Here is a 17,240-nt window from a genome sequence, read left to right as displayed (position 1 = left end):
ACACTCTAGACTATGTTGACTCTTGATTCCCTTATTGCAGGGAGCCATTCATCTCAGCACATAGGCCTTCAGTATCAGTTGTGGAAAAGCAGGGTCATGTCTTCCAACTATGTCTGAAACCTTGTAAATTACAGAGAAAAGGAGGGTGGGAAATGTGAGATCTATGCTGTCCAGAGTATTAATGGGACAAATTCTAATGGCAACCTTAAATTTGAGACCCCAAACTTTGGACATATGCTTATCATTCCCCACCTGCCCATCTCACTGGTGTTTGTATGCCAATCAGCTGTACTTTTGTCTCTGATCTGTTGCTTGCCCTGATCCTTGCCATTCAGTAGTTGTCTTGTTCCAATTCATGGCCTTCTTCTGACCTTGGATCATGGATACGCTCTGAATCTGAACCACTTACCTGGCTCCAGTTCCCCAGCCTAGGCCTGATCATAAACTATTCTCTTGCCACCTTCCCATGCCATTCATTTCGGGGTCATCACAGCTTCTTATCCTTCTTCATCTACTGCTGCCTACCCTGGTGCTGGCTAGAGTTTTAGAATCCTTTTTAGTTCATTCTGGTAGGACAAAGAAGGTAAGTAATAATTAATATATTTAACAACAGTGTGCAGAGAGGACCTAAATTTGCCAACATTTAACTGTAGTAGGTACTGAAGTTACTGTATTTTTCCTGTATCTCAAATTTCTCATCTTTATATTAATACACTGGCTGTCACATTCCCTCAAAGATACATTTATACTTAATTAAAATAGCATGCATTCTGGGGTCACAATAAAGCTATAATATGCTCTTATATTCCTAACTATATAATGAATATTAAAAACATTTAGAAACAAATTGACTCCCTAAAAGGAATAAAAATTTTGAGTAATTTTTATTTTTTAAACATACTATTATCTCACTTCAGAAAATATTTCTGAAATGTTACATGAAAAGAAAAAGAAAAATATTATAAGTCAATTAAGCAGAGCATACTCTTCAGAAAAACTCAATAGTGGGTTCTGTTTCTTAGTGAAGAAGGATTTTGCAAATGTTAACACTTATCCCATGATTAATAAGTTTTATATATTCAGATATAATTGCATTGAGTTTTCTGAAAAGGAGACTTAGCTTAACAATCATATGGGAAAAGGAATATTCTAATTACATTTTATTGGGTTAATTCACTTTAAGGCTTTGACTTCTCTGCTAGTCAATTACTAAAACAGAGGCATTTTTTTTTAGAATTTAAAGACACAGGAATTTTCATTGTGCTAACATAAAGAGGAGACCCAAAAGTGTTACATAAACTTTATAAAGTTTAAGAGTTAAAGGAGATTCCTCATCTCAATTCCTAGGAGATGCTGTATCTGGAAGGGTAAACAGAAGCAAATAGTTTTCTGAAATTGTGCCAAGGCTACATGTCAACTGCCTGGCAGGAAATGCTTTTGGAGGGCCTAGATAAACAGACCATCATCTTTTTTTGGAAAAATCTTCTCCTTTGGATTCTTACAAAGCAAATGTACTCAGTTTAAACTAGCATCATAAACACAGTAAACAGAAAAGGATTTTAAAATCGTGGTACCTATAGGGTTTATGTCACTTAAGTGATCTGTCCTTCACTTTTAACACACAAGAACCTCAACTGTTCAGCGAGCATAGACTCAATACATGCATATTGAAATCTGTGGTAAATTAAACCTCATCTTTCCATTAATTTTCATTGCAATTTTGGTGAAGCTTTATCTTACGAGAAAGTTTCATTTAGCAGTAGCTCTTAATATTTTAGCATTATACAATGATATTTTCTTACATTTATGTAGCAATGTGTCTTTCCAAGTATTTCACATCCATGATTTTAATTTTTGTTTTAACATCTCATTTTATAAGTGCTAGCACTGAGACTAAGCTAGGACTTATAAAATGAGATGTCAGCACAAAAATTAAGTCAAAGAATAAGTTAGTCAGAGGACCACACCTAAAACCAATTAGTCTGAAACATTCTCTAGTCCATTTCCTTCTGTCCCTCTGTCCATGTTATGCATCAGATAATGGACCCTCAAATCTGGCTATCACATTTATTAAATAATCCTTTGACCTCACTTGACTTTTACTTTCTTAAAATCCAAAAAGGAAGATGAGGATCTAGCTGTTGACTCAGAACGCCTACTATCAGCCAGAGAAATCTTCTGCCCTGTGTCAAACCTAGCGAGCTTTTTGCACCTCCTCTCTCCACAAGGCTGCATCTTCTATTTGGCTACTATATTCTTCTCCTCCTTCCTCATAATGAAAGCATCCTCTGCCCCACTCACCTTATGCCCAATCTTGCCCAGTCCATGATAAAGAGAAAATTTCCCCGGCCCAAGGAACAGAGTAGTACAAAAGGTGACATACCTCTCTACCTGCCATGCCTCATCCTATAATCAACTTCAGATAATAATTTGAGCCATCTCAACTTTGGGATCCTCGCTCATTGTCCACAGCCACCAGGCATAACTTTCAATATCCCCCCAATCTGTCCCATCTCTCCCAAATAGGACATCTTTGCCTTAGTTACTATTGGGTCTCATAAGGAAAAAAAAAAAATACAGAAACTTTTTCTGTAGACCATTTTACGTTGTCTACACAATGTTAAGAGGATGGTGTATAAGTGGAAAAAAGTCACAAGCTGAAGGATACGAATATTTGAGTGTGAACAGCATATTATAAATAATATAATCACCATATTACTTATTAAATTTTTAAATGTATTTCTATTATTTCTTAAAATGGGATACACCTATAATTATAATTAGATAGACTTAGCACAGACCAGAATATATAACCAAGGTTTACTCAAAAATGTTGTAATTCCAACCCTGGAAATTTGGTTTCCTACTCGACTTATGAGAGCTTCCTGAAATGCAAATACATTCCAACATCAATATAGAACAAAGACTTAAATGACCACTGAACAAATAAAGAAATACTGATAGAGGGGCGCCTGGGTGGCTCAGTCGGTTGAGCGTCCGACTTCAGCTCGGGTCATGATCTCACAGTCTGTGAGTTCGAGCCCCGCGTCGGGCTCTGTGCTGACAGCTCAGAGCCCAGGGCCTGTTTCAGATTCTGTGTCTCCCTCTCTCTCTGCCCCTCCCCCGTTCATGCTCTGTCTCTCTCTGTCTCAAAAATAAATAAACGTTAAAAAAAATTAAAAAAAAAAAGAAATACTGATAGAAAGAATAAACATAAATTTCATCCTAAAAGAATATGTAAAAGTAAACCTCAAGAGAGTCAACAATTGTGTTTTAAAAAGCTAGGAAGGATGTAAAATTGGAAGGGAATGGTAAGATCTAAATATTAATTTTTAAAAAGCTGCTACATCAGTCAGGATATATGGTGTCAGTTTTTAGGACATTAAAACTCTACCTAGGGGTAATTCCAGAATGATAGATTAAGGAGATTGGTAAATCATCTGTCCAAAGCCACAAAAAACTATACAAAATTGTCAAAAAAAGCATTTCAGCCTTTTTGTTTTTTGGGGTTTTTTTTTTTTTTTTTTTGGAAATTGACCAGAGGTACACAACAAATTGAAAATCACTTATTTTGGGGGCACCTGGATGGCTCAGTTGGTTAAATATCTGACTCTTGACTTTAGCTCAGGTCATGATCTCACGGGTCGTTGAGATCTAGCCCTATGTGAGGCTCCATGCTGAGTGTGGAGCCTGCTTGGAATTCTCTCCCTTCCTCTCTCTCTCTGCACCCCTCCCCCCCATGGTGTGTCTGTCTGTCTGTCTCTCTCTCTCCCTTCTTTCTCCCCCAAAATAAATAAATAAACATTTGGAAAGCATTTATTTTTAAAATAAATAAATAATAAAACTACTGAACCTCTGTGAGAAAAGTGGGACTCTGGGACAACAGAGGCTGTTCCCACTCCCTTTCCCTGACCCCAGCACCAACACAGTAGTTCTGTTAAGACAGGACAAGTCATGAAAATCAGTAGTTCTACCGTTGGAGGGCACTGACTTGATTTGGTGCCTAGGGTATTGTCAGAAACAAGTGACCTTAGAAAACAAGTGGTAAACAATCAGGGAAAATCAACATCACAGCTGGCTGAGACTGCAGTATTGGTTGGGGTAAGCAACAGACCAGCAGAAATTTAACAGTGAGACCCAGGAGCATGCTAGCCATAGTGGACCTTGATAAACTCTCACACATCCTTGGTGGTCTGGAAGGTGTGCACGTGTCCTAGGTATTCACTGCCTGAACGTGAGGACTTGCACACAACAGAAAGTAAGTCATAGCAGACTTGATGTTTTGTTCCCCAACTTGTACACAGATCATTTGGCAAAAAGATTTTCTAGCTACCAAGAGCACAATCCATAAAAGAAAAAAAACTAAGAAATGGACTTCATCAAAAGTTAAGATGTGTTTCAAAAAAACACCATTAAGAAAAACATGACACAGACTGAGAAAATATCCTTATACATCATACATCTGATCAAGAATTCTTGTTCACAGCAAGAACTCTTATAACTCAATAATAACTTTTTAAAAAGCCAATTAAAAATGGGCAAAAGGTTGGGGCGCCTTGGTGGCTCAGCTGGTTGAGTGGCCAACTTTGGGTCAGGCCATGATTTCACAATTTGTGAGCTCAAGACCCATATCGGGCTCACTGCTGTCAGCGTAGAACCCGCTTTGGATCCTCTGTCACCCTCTCTCTCCGCCCCTCCCCAGCTTTCACTCTTTCAAAAATAAACATTTAAAAAAATGGGCAAAAGATGTGAATAGACATCGAATAGACATCTATTGAATAGACATATTGAATAGACAATAGAATAGGAATGGCTAATAGCTACAAGAAAATGTGCTCAACATCAGTAGTCATTAAAGAAATGCAAATTAAAATCACAATGAGCTACTACTGCATGCCCAGTAGAATGACTCTAATCAAATGACAAACAATAGCAAGTACTGGGGAGGGTCTGGAAAAACTGGAACCTTCATACAACACTTGTGGAAATTTAAAATGAGACAGCCACTTTGGAACACAATTTAGCAGTTTCTTAAAATGTTAAACATAAATTTAACATAACCACTCAACAATTCCACTCCTAAGTGTCTCCTCAAGAGAAATTAAAATCTGTGCCTACACAAAGCCTCGTACCTAATCTTTCATAGCAGCATTATTCATAACAGTCCTCAAGTGAAAACAATTAAAATGGCTATCAACTAGTGACTGGATAAACAAAATGTAGGATATTCATATAATGGAGTATTATTCAGTCATACAAAGGAATGAAGTACTGATACCTGCCACAACATGGATAAGCCTCAAAAACATTTTGCTAAGTGAAGCCAAACAAAAAAGGTCACATACTGTATGATTCATTTATATGAGCTGCCTAGAAAAGGCAAATTTATAGAAATAGCAAGCAGAATAATGGTTGCCTGGTTCTAGAGATAGGACCTGAGACTAACTGCATATGGTGGGCACAGGGATCTTTTTCAGGTAATGGAAATGTTCCAAAATTGGATTGTGGTGATGTCTGCAAAAATTCTGTACATTTACTAAAATTTATTGAATTATACACTTAAAACAGGTGAATATAATGTAATGTAAGGTGAATCATACCTCAACTCAATAAGGTAGTTTTTTTAAAACTCCACATGGATTCCAACTATTTATATCCACCAAAATTACTATTCCTTTAATCTCTGATGGTTTTTAAAATGACAAAACTTTTCCCTAATCATTCCTGCTCTGCAATCAATTTTTTAACTTCCAATTTTTTAATTTTTAACAGGTTGTGAAAGCTAATTCTCAGAACTTTGATCCATTTTCTTTAATCTATATAATCAAGATGACAATTTTGATAATGACTTTCTTTCATTCTCCAAAAACCCAATGAGTTGATGTAATCAGGCAAAATGAATGATCTAATAACTCAGTCTATAATACTACTTTACAAAGCTGTAATGATTCTAAAGCTCCCTAAGTCTGCTGAAGAAATAAAAATACCACCTGTCAAATAAAATGATTTATACATTCTCTGGTATGTACAGTATAAATCATTGTCTAACTCTGGCATGATACCCACTTTTACATCATAGGTTTTTAACCCTTCTTTTGCCTTCTTCACACAGAGAAAAATAATTTACATTTTCTCTTCACTAAAGTTGGTTTTTCTGCTCCTCAAAAAGTCCCAAATACAGCACCAATCTCTTTCCACAGATTCCAGGAATAAAGATGTCCTCCAACTCAACTGTTCCCCAGAATACAAGGGGAACTTCTAGACAACTTCTATGTGTTCCCTGTATTTACGTCATGAAGAAAGAAATCATGAAAGACTTACATCAACAGTTCCTTTCTCCATTGATGATCAGATACATTCCTGATCATATTCCCTCCCTCTATTTTCTGTTATATTTCCAAGTCCCACCAGTGGCTTTAAGGAATACCTGGCTTGGGCTGTGTTTGATCCACATGGGGCCTGATGGTAGGTCATGTTCCATCATTATTTCCATCCAATCTTAAAAAAGAGAAAAAGGAGCCTCTCAATCTGTGGTTTATGGTTCAAACCTTGAAAGCATTTTTTAAAAAGATATATATAAATATGCTTATAAATATAAAAATAAATGCAAAATTTTAATTTCATGTCAGTCTTTAGGCTTTAGTTTCATTCCAAGCATCTTCTTTCCATATATTTCTAACTGTTAAATTCTGGGAAAATTAGTTACAACCGAATATTCCTTATATTCACTCAAGTATGTAGGTAGATTTTTTTTTTTCCAAGAAGCCAACTCTTATCTGGCCTAACAGGGATCTATTTAAATAAAAAATTAAGTCAGTAAATCCAACAAATGCCTAATGAACACCTACTGCTTAAAAAGCCCTGGATGTTTAGAAACAAATCAGGAATAATTTCCACCTTGAAAGAAAATGAAGCATAACTAATATAATTTAAATCAGATTGGGATGAGTATATCAATATTAAAAAAAAGAAAGCCATGGAAACAGAGGTTGCATCTGTGAATAGCAGATTTCAAAAAGTTGACTTGATAAAAAGTAATGCTTCAACTGGAATGGAATTGGGAATGGGAGGTAGTAACAGAATCCTGTGGAAGAAAGCCAATTGATGTGAGGTATGGATATAGTATCAGGTAAGTAAGCACATATTGGGAGACAAGGCTGAAGTCTGATTAAGATAATACTAGCTAATATTTACTGAGTATTTACTATGTGTCAAGTACTATTCAAAGCATTTTATATGTATTAATTTATTTGATTCTCACAACTCTATAAGGAATATACTATTATTATTCCCATTTTAAAGATGACAAAACTGAGGTAGAAAATGGTTAAATATGTGCTCATGGTTACATAGACACAGTTAAAAGTTCGAACCACATTCATTATAAAAGCAGTTAACAGGGATTTTAAATATCTGTTATTAATTCTTGGGCCATCCTCAAGACTTTGCTCAAATGCCTTCTTCTCTAACGAGCCTTTCTTGATACCCCCAACTGAAAAGTATCCCTTTCTCCTCTAAGCCTCAGAGCACTTTATCAATCTTATAACAACAGCTTATGAACAAAATCTTAATATTTGGCCTCTGGCATTACAGATTTTATGTGCATCATTCTCTCGTTTTTATTCTGCTTTAACCTGATCCATTTCTATTTTCCACAAGTCCTAGAACAGTGCTTGGAGCGTTATAATGCTAGTTAAATCTGTGGAGCACTTACTGTTTGCAAGGCATCGGGCTAAGCATTTTAGAGGATTTATCTCACACACAAAAAAAACCCAGCAACCCAATTCCTACTTCACTGCATTCAAGAGCTATTTTTAGCCCCTTCTGTCACAGATAAAAAATACTAGATGCGCCTTAAACTCAGTAAACAAAATGAACATGGTCCCCACTCTCAAGAAGCTTACAGTCTAGGAGGTTGCTACTATTAGTATCCCTACGTATAGAGAAGAGGAAAAGCGAAGTTCAAAGAAGTAACTTGTTCGCCCAGAATCAACACGGCAAAAAAGTGGCAAAGTCTGAATTCAAACTCAGCTCTCCAGACTGGATATTCGGGACCATGTGCGCCTAACCACTAAGTTCTAAAGGAGGCAATAAAAACCATTTACTGGAGGAAAAGTTTTAGAATATTTTATACTACACTGGAAATATCCCAATGATAATGAAGACTTTTACTTAATTTCCTTCTGTGAGAGGAAAGCAGGAAATGAGCCACAGTGCAGATGGAGGTTGCAGTGGTATCCTGGTGGCCCAGAACTGCTGATCAAGCCATCTGCTGAGGAGACGAGGTCAGCATTGATTTCCTCGTGTCCCTTAAAATGACCCCTAATGAGCAGTATCCCTTAAAGTGGTTCTTCCTGAACGTCAAGGCTTTGCTGTGCTGGCTGTGCGCAGTGTGGTGTAGCCCAGTCGCTAATTAGCAGCGAGACCTTGGGCTATACCTTCTATCAAATAACCCAGAGGTGAGGAATGGAGAGGAAGAAAACGATGCATAGCTTCTTACTTAAACGTTGCTGCAACTATTCTTGAAAGCTGGGTTCAACCCCCCAAGAGAAGAGGCTTCCAAAAATGCGTGAGTCCCTACTCTCCACCGGAGAAGTTAGAAAGCCGCCACGATGAGACTACGGAGCTGTACGTAGAACTCAGATGCCCCTCCGGCCCTGAACACCTGTCTTCTGGCGGAGGGCCCCGAGTCCCACTGCCCACAGCCGGCGGGCCACACTCTTCTCCAAGCGCCACCTTGGCGGCCTCACTGTGTGGCCTCACCTCATCTCAAAAGTTTTTAGAGTAGCGGTATCCCAAACTATGGACCAGGCAGAAAAAGGCTCCTGGAGGCAGGTGTCTTATTCCCCACAGTTTCTTAGCCCAACAGGCGACCAACTAACTTTACTCCGAATCTATCACGTAAAGCGCTGGAGATGACCTCGGAGGACATGGCCCCCAGCCCAGGGGTCTCACCGCAGGCGCAGACTGGCCGGCCCCGGCCCTGTTTCGACTCAGACTTCCACGCCCCGCACGCCGCCAAGCCCCGCCCCTGCGCCCGGCAGTTAGCCCGGCAACCGGCGCTCCCGGGCCGCCGCCAGGACGCAAAAGGCGTGGTCGGCGCAGGCCCCAGGCCCAGCCCCCCGCCAATGGCCTGCTGCGCCGGCGCCGGGTTCTCCAGGTCCAGCCTTCCCTCTCCAACACAGGGCTGTGCGCATGCGCCTGGAAAGGCGAGTGGGTGAGGGCCCCCTACCGAGGGGAGGGGGGGAGACGGAAATGGAGGGAATCTGCTCGCACCAGCTGGCCCCCGGACGAGCACCGGCCCGAGGGCGCTTTGGGGGCGAAACTGGGGGCGGTGGTCGCCGGGGAGGTCGAGGCTGGGCTCCCACCCGCAGCGGGAGTAGGGTCGCGGCGGCCCGCTGACCAGCCCGTGTTTGTGTGTATGTACCCGCGCAGGGAGATATGGAGAACTGTTTGGCGGCCGCGGCGCTGAACGGGGTGGACCGACGTGCCCTGCAGCGCACGGCTAGGCTGGGTCAAGAAGTGCTGGAGCGGGCCAAGAGGAGGGCGGTGGACTGGCATTCGCGGGAGCTCCCCCAAAGCAGCGTGGGGGTCACTTCCCGGGAACAGCCTGACCGAGAAAGACGGCCAGCAGCCGGCCCCCAGCGCCTTCTCCCGGGAGAGGTGAGGGCTCCTGTGCTGGGGGACCAGCCCATTCATTCGCTCCTGGTGGCCTGCTGGCAACCTGGGCACGCCCAGCAGAAACACCTGAGGGGTCCTGTCCTTGGCGGAAGCTGTAAAGTAACGGGACAATGAACGGAAAGCCCCCTGAAAACTCTTGACATTTGACAGATTCTTGTTGGGTAGTTTAGGGTACCGCTAGTGGTCGGCCCTGGTATGTTACTTTTTTTATATATATAAAAAAATCTTACATGTTACCACCTGATTTTACGGGAAAGCTAGCAAACCTTTCCTTGTCCTGGATAAATTCCTATTAGATTGGAATTCTTTCTCAGTAAGGTCCTTCTTACTGACTTAAACTTGCAGAGGCCTTTTGAAAAGCAAAAAAGACGCCATTCTCCAAATGGCTTCATTCTCCAGTAGGGAATACCACATCTCACCTGTGATTTGCCATTTATTCAAATAGAGAGAAGAAAGACAACCAACCCTCAGTGCTTCCTTCAGAACAATGGCAGAATTCATGGACTATACTTCAAGTCAGTGTGGGGTAAGTTGGTGTAAGCCAAAGCCATGCCCTTGATCCACCTGCAGATGGATCACAAAGTGGATCTTTGCAGAATTTAGGGAGAATCTGGAGACTACCTGTTTGCCCTGCCCCGCCTTCAAGGGCAGGTTGTAAACAGGGATTTAAACCGGGTGATAAATCCAAATTAGAATTTATTCAACAAATATTGCGTGTCCAGTTCTGTAGGTATTATTGAGGATACAGACTATTGGGGCAGGAGGGGTGGGAAGCTTATTTGCTGACTTCCAAAACAATCAAGTCCAGATATTAGGGATTTTTTTTAACTTTGAACTGAACTAAAGTTAAAAAAACATCAGTAAGGTCACTCTAAACTGGAACTGAGCCTTTCTGGTTTTCGAAACGTATTGAAACAAAAACAGAAACAAATTCCCTACACTAGAATTTAACCTCTGTTTCAAGTCCCCGGTAATTTGTTTTTAAGTATGTCCCTATGAGTCCATATCACTTTTTGGCCACAAAGATGGTTATGTGGAACCCTCATAACCTGATGAGTGCCCCCATCAGAGGTGGTGTGGCTTACTAGCAGAGCAACCTCCCAGGAATCACACCCATGTTCCGCCACTTTCTGGCTATGATGCCCTGGGCCTGCTAGTCTCTCTCAGCCTACCTTCCCTGTCATAAAATGAAGATCTCTAAAGTGCTTTCCAGCCTCTAGAGTCTGTTTCTTCGGTTTCCACTGAGAGATGAACACCAGAAAATTGTCATGAACTGTCAGCATGAGGGACTTGAGGGATATTTTTGGTACCATTCACTGAAAGGAGTGTACAAAGGTTTTAAAGACTCTCTTCTCAAAACCATACACTAAGTCATCTTTAAGTACTTTGAAGGAATGGTGAAGACAGGCCAGCCTGCGTCCAAGGAAATTACCTGCATGGAAGATACTCTGTTATCTAGAAGTTATGGCAGACTCTGTGGTCTCTTCCAGCCTTAACATGATGTGATTCTTAATGTGGTTATAAGGATGCTGGTCTACAAGGGAGAAGGAAGAGAATACCTTGTTTCAATTTCATCTATTAAGATTTTTAAAAATCTCTTCTCTCTCTACATCTTTTGTAAAAGCCCTCTGACTCCAAGAACAGGATTCCTATCAATGAGATATGGCCCAGAGAATATTTTTGTGTTATTCTGTTAGTTTTAGAAAAATCCATAACTTCAGCTTTTCTGTGAAGTGATCAACTTAAACATTTTGGTACATGGTTCAGTGAAAGGAATAACATTGATCTTTGGTTTGAGGTTTAGCAAATTGGTGTTCTTCATTTTGATTTTCAGTCCATACTTCAGATTTTCACTCTGAATGGAGTCTCAGAATCCCGTGGCTTTCTCGAGATAGAATTAAGACGTGTTCTGAGCTTGCCTTTACAATTTTGAAGGAGCCCCTAAAATACATCATTAGACCTATGTCCTGAAGTGCTATCCCCAGCTTCTCATTCTTTTGGTCTCATGCCTTAAACACTTTTTGTACACTGTGTTCAAAACAAGCAGGCTTGTGATGTCCTCATCATTAGTCATAATCAAGGGCAAGTTTAAGGTTAACTTCGAGGGGGAGGAAGGAAATAGACAAGAAAAAATGTAACTGCTTTCTGATCCTTTGGATTATTGTCCTTAAATTACAGACCTCTTCCCCCCCCTCCCCCGCATGGACAGAACCATTGCCTAGCTGTTGAGTTTTTGTTACATTTCCTGTTGTATTTCTAAGTCTCAAGGAGATGCACCCCTCTTCCCTTGTCCTTGTCTGGGACTTAGACAATAAAAATGGAACAGCTCATCAGAATTTGTGATGAGAGGAGGTGGAAGGGCATATGTACTTGACATTGGGGCAAAGACGTTGTGACAATTATTTAACCTGGCAGAGAGCATCTTCCTGCCCAACTGTAGATGGCCAGAATTCTTGCCCTACAAAGACAGCAGATGGCAGCAAAGTGATGCCAAATGCAGTTTCCTTCTCTGCAGCTATTTTACGTGGGCTCAGAGTTGTTCCTTAACTTCAGAGGCCTGTCAAGAGACTGGATGATTTACCTTTGCTCTGATGCCTCCCTCCTTAACCACATTTTCCCCAAGTAGCAGGGAGGTTTTTGGGTTTTTTTGTTGTTGTTTTTTTTTAATTTGATCAGACTATTTGGTTACCCAATATCTTTCACATCACTTGTATAGAAATATTATTCATCTGTACTGGAGGATGGAGGGGCAGCCCACGTCTCTCGTTATCACAGAAGGAAGTCGGAACTGCATTTGTGCTGTGACGGGAGGAATGGTCAGGTATGTATCCTCAGCTGTCCGTGCCATGCTCTTAGTACGTACATACACACACCCACACACCCACCACCACCCCCGAAGTGATACCCTGTAATTAGGAGTTCCTGCTGGATTTGTATTTGGGGGATTACTTTGTGTCTCAGCATTACAGTGTTCAATGGAAATGTATCAACCCCCAACCTTGGAGACCTCGCAGCAATGAACACGAAATAGAATTTTGTCCAAAAGATAAGATTGATGCCACTGCAGCATCTTCAGTTGAGCCTGAAATCCTGAGTCCCAGGATCCTTGGACAGGCTTAAAGAGGAGAGCTTCAAATGTCCTCACCTACATCTACAGATACGAAAGAGGTTTTTAATAATCACATACTTCACCCTAAGTTAGTGATAATTATCATGTCTTTGGTAATTTTAAAAAAGGAAGTGTAAGGGGGGGGTCTCTTGTAACAGAATTCTTTTCCTAAAATATTAGAACATAAACTACTAGTATTAGGAACAATTATAGGCCTCTTACTACAGTCTTACCTGTCTTTTACCACATGTTCTGGGGAAGCCAAAGATTCTACTTGTTGAACTGATGCCATAGGAGTCCATTGTTGTTTTTGAAGAGAGTAGGGTTTTGTTTTGTTTTGCTCTTTTTAAACTCTCCTAGTTGTACTTGAAGACAGCAAACTTAAGTTCAGAGTCTAATCCACAGATTGGATTCCTGACTTCTCTGGCCTGTGGGTTTAGGGAAAGGACAGAAGAATGGCCACAGGGATGTGAGTGAGGGCTGGATGCACGCTGGAAGCCCCTCCCGTTTCCCTGGCATGTGTGGAGCACCAACACGGCCCAAATCCTGGGTTCCCTTTTCTTGCCTGATCCTAAGGGGGTTACGTGTGAGCAAGGGTCAGTCCTGCCCCTCCCATCCCTTCCTATAAAATGTAAGTTAGTGCTTCTAAGGGAGATCGACTTTATCAGTTCTGCCTTTCTCCTCTAGTACCCCCACTCCTGGGAGAAGCATAGAAGAGAATTCTATTTTCTGAGAGCCTGCTAAGTGTCAGTCACTCTTGCACTTAAAATCTCCAATCTAGTATCCCCATGTTGTAGACTAGGAAGCGGACTTAGAGAAATTAATCCACCCCTTTTTGTAAAGCAGGAGATAGGATTCAAATTCAGGTCTGTCTCCAAAGACCATATAAGTATAAAAAAGAATCATGGTAGGGGTGCCTGGGTAGCTCAGTCAGGTAAACGTGCAACTTTGGCTCAGGTCATGATTTCACAGTTCGTGGGTTCGACCCTCACGTCAGGCTCTGTGCTCAGAGTCTGGAGCCTGCTTCAGATTCTGTATGTCTGTCTCTCCGCCCCTTACCTGCTCGCACTCTGCCACTAAAATAAGTGTTTTAAATTAATTAATTAATTAATTAATTAAATAACATGGTAAACATCTGACTACAAATACCTCACAGAGTTCACTAAAAGCCTTAATAACTTAGGTGACAACTTAGAAGAAACTGACAGAACAATTATTAAACCCTAATAAAGTAAGAGAAAGTTTCTTGTTATAATCCAGAAGTCTGGGCACTAATCAGTGTTTCAACTTATCTCTTCAGAGAAAAGACACCTCTCTTGGTCTTGGAGTCATCTCTCACGCATCAGAGTGTGCTCTACAGGCCTGTCAGCAGCCTGTGAGTACAGATCTTCTGTGTTCTGGGCTTCACCACCAGTGCATTCCATGAACCAGTTGACCTGGTTAGAGTGTTCTTTGTACCAGATCCATAGTATTTGAAGTTGGAGGTTTCACCCTTGAGGAAAGAGAGAATACAGCATTTTGATTCAATGTAAAATTATGTTTTCTTGGTATCCTTCCTTCACTTGAAGCTTAAGGGATACTCTTTGTGCTTGGGCTCATACTTGCGGTTGGAAAGAATGTGAAGTATTCACATCTCCATTCTTACGGCCCAGCTGGGCTGGCACTGGGTCCTGCTGGAATCCCACCATCTGTTCAAGCAGCAGGGGGGTGCTGACCCTCCTGCTTACAAAGTGAAAATCATTGCTGAAATTCTGAAACATAAATTTGGTTAGATCGAGTTCCAAAACATTTGAAGGGATTTGTTCTCATTTTCCACAAATGTTTCCCTGTAAAAATGCAGTGATGAGTTTTTCATTTTTAGAATAAAGTACTCATTAGTTCATGAACCCAGGGAATTTTCTGGAAGTTGGAAGGGCTGGAATTCTGAGAAAAGGAACTCCAGCATGTTGCTGGAATAGTTTGCTTAATCTTTATTTGTCTACAGTGTGCTACTAGCCAGGATTCAGAATATGCTAGAGTTAGTGGCAATGAACAATATTCTGCTTCTAGCGCAGATAAGTTGTAAGGTTTAGATGCCTCCCATGCTTGCTGAATTTTGGTAATGCTAATCTGCCCGATATTCATGGTGTTGAAATCACAGATGCCAGTCTTACCCCTGTGTTTCCTTTTATGCAGACAAATGAAGTATCCTTGGCTTTCTGTGATTCCAATATAGCCGAATTTTCTGAAACCGACTTTTATGTACTTAGTTGATGACCAATGCGTAGTTGTGGTAGAGTCCTATGCATTCGTGTCACTTAAATGATAATAAGGCCAATTTTGCAGTAACTGAGCGTGAAAGAACAGAGGTTAAAGCAGCTTTGGAAAAAGTTCACTTTATTTTTAATTTTTTTTAACTTTTATTTATTTGGAGAGAGACAGAGACAGCATGAGCAAGGGAGGGGCAGGGGAGGGTGAGAGAAAGAATCCCAAGCAGACTCCTCACTGTCAGTGCAGAGCCCGATGCGAGGTTCAAACCCACACAACTGTGAGATCATGACCTGAGCCGAAACTGGGAGTAGGAAGTTCAACCGAATGAACCACCCAGGGTCCGAGGAAAAGTTCATTTTAAATCTCTGCAAAGTAGAGGGCGGGGAGGCGGTTTCATAAAAGTATAAATATTACCATTTATTCCTCCTTGTGGAATTTGCTGGCTGGTGGTTTGGTTTGGGCCACGGGTATGGTGGTAGAAAGGGCAGCTGCTCCCTGTGGCTACCCGCCACCCCCCACCCCCGCCCCGCCCCGCCCAGCACTGAGGAAGCATGCAGGACGTCCCAGCTGTAGGATGTGAGCTTTGGCTCTGTACTACAGGCTCTTCTCTTCTCCTGTGTGCGGTGTTGCCGTCTGTCATCAGAACTGAGACCCCTCCTCTGGCCGCACATCTACCCGCTTCCCAGCCATGTGTTGAATCTGTCCTTGGAAGATGGTCTGTGTTCGGCACAGCTCTAAACACAACTCTTTCCGTTGACTCCAGTTTCCCGTGCTTTGTACTATGGGACAACCAATCCTCCGGGGGAGGCTTTGGCCAGCCAGCCGCCTTGCTGCATGATGGAATGGGATCTACTCTAGCGTGCTCCACTTTCAGAGAAGAGAATAGTTCATCTTACTCCTGAGTTAGCAAGGCACAGTTAAAAAGGGTCTCGTTATTCCATGGTGCCTTGTCATTACTGCTAATCCGTGCTAACAGGTGCCACTGTCTGTTTTTGATCCCCAACACGATGATTGGAGTGTCCCATTTATGACCCTTCATGTTCTTGTAACATTCTAGCGCTTACAAAGTGTTTTCACGTACATTTTGTGAGGTAGGTATCACAGTTTTAGAAATAAGGGAACAGGCACAAGGAGAGGCAGAGACTTACCTAAATGACATTCCTGTTGTCTTCCCAGGCTGACTTGAAAGCAGGACCTCCATGTCCCACATCAGTGCTTTGTTCCACTGTACTTCTGGCACACAGGGGTCACCTTGCTGGAGGTGCCCTGATGGCACTGTGATAGAAAATCTCTAAACCGCTAATAAATGCTTTTTCTTGCAGGCTGAAAACATCTCTAAGGACCTCTACATAGAAGTATATCCAGGGACCTATTCCGTCACTGTGGGTGCAAATGATTTAACCAAGACTCACGTGGTAGCAGTGGACTCAGGACAAAGTGTGGACTTGGTCTTCGCCGTATGATGTTGACCATCACGGCCATCGCATCACCTTTTCTTAAGTAGCAAGAAGAATAAAGTCACCATATGATTCTCTTAATATTTACACATTACTCCTGCTTTTACTGCTGACTGTAGAGGGTCAGTCTTCCTGGGAACTGGAGTTTGTCTCTTTCAGTGCCTATTTTAACTTAAAATTCTGGAAGTGCCCGCCCCCTCCCCCCCCCCCCCGGCTGAAAATAATAATGTAATGATGCTATCTGAATGGTTTTTAACTGCTTACTTTCCAGGTAAAGGCTAATTATAATAAAGGGAGATGATTTGGAAATGAAGAGAATTCCTTTTTATTGGTATTAAGAGGTGAAACAGTGTCGCTCACTCACAGCTGAAGGCTTATGAAACGATGGCAGAGAGGCTGTGGACACATTTGCCCAAAGCAGGCCAATCACCCCCTGCAGCTTCTGTGGAGGAGGCATCCTCGAGCAATCTCCCCAGGCCCCCGTCAGGGAGCCCTGGCCGTGGCCACCAGACTCCTGTGCCCCTTGTGGCAGGTGCCTTCCTGCCGTTCATCTGCCGGGAAGTCTTAACGGGTGAAGATGCTGCTGCTTATTCGACTGTCACCTGAGGCCTGCACTCTGCCTCCATCCATTGAAGAAGGACTTAACCACTTTGTAATGCCTCCTCAGGTATTTACCACCACTACTCTTTTAGCTTCCTATTAAAAAAAAAAATCCTGAGAGTCTTAATGCTGACTATAATTAT

General features: G+C 41.8%; 2 protein-coding genes across 12 annotated transcripts in view; one reads left to right on the top strand and one right to left on the bottom strand.

Annotated features, from left to right (window-relative positions):
- Window positions 1–8,979, bottom strand: part of DENND2B (DENN domain containing 2B) — a 177,425-nt gene extending 168,446 nt beyond the window's left edge. For 5 of the 7 annotated variants that reach the window (XM_027073196.2, XM_027073192.2, XM_027073195.2 and 2 more), the window contains exons 1-2: window positions 8,501–8,979; window positions 6,428–6,498 (exon numbers count right to left, since the gene is read on the bottom strand). The gene's annotated coding sequence lies outside the window, so the exon portion shown is untranslated. Of the gene's footprint in view, window positions 1–6,427; window positions 6,499–8,172; window positions 8,428–8,500 lie in introns of those variants that run through there. The other 2 variants (XM_027073200.2, XM_027073193.2) reach the window with 2 other exon arrangements.
- Window positions 8,980–9,062: 83 nt separating this feature from the next.
- On the top strand, window positions 9,063–17,215 carry AKIP1 (A-kinase interacting protein 1). Of its 5 annotated transcripts, XR_008290473.1 has the most exons (7): window positions 9,066–9,209; window positions 9,436–9,663; window positions 10,127–10,207; window positions 12,398–12,502; window positions 14,091–14,165; window positions 16,363–16,619; window positions 16,769–17,215. XR_008290473.1 is itself a non-coding variant. In XM_027073203.2 (6 exons), the coding sequence occupies exons 1-6, from the start codon at window positions 9,129–9,131 to the stop codon at window positions 16,501–16,503; spliced, it is 711 nt and encodes a 236-aa protein (XP_026929004.1). In that variant the 5' UTR covers window positions 9,066–9,128; the 3' UTR covers window positions 16,504–17,215. The 5 variants fall into 5 exon arrangements, 4 of the variants coding, with proteins under 4 accessions (XP_026929005.1, XP_026929004.1, XP_026929007.1 ...); XM_027073203.2 differs by having other exon boundaries at window positions 16,363–17,215; XM_027073206.2 differs by having other exon boundaries at window positions 9,085–9,217; window positions 16,363–17,215.
- Window positions 17,216–17,240: the final 25 nt, after the last annotated feature.

Source organism: Acinonyx jubatus, chromosome D1 (genome assembly GCF_027475565.1).
Source record: "Acinonyx jubatus isolate Ajub_Pintada_27869175 chromosome D1, VMU_Ajub_asm_v1.0, whole genome shotgun sequence".
Classification (NCBI taxonomy): Eukaryota; Metazoa; Chordata; class Mammalia; order Carnivora; family Felidae; genus Acinonyx; species Acinonyx jubatus.
This window is presented reverse-complemented; position numbering and strand designations above follow the sequence as displayed.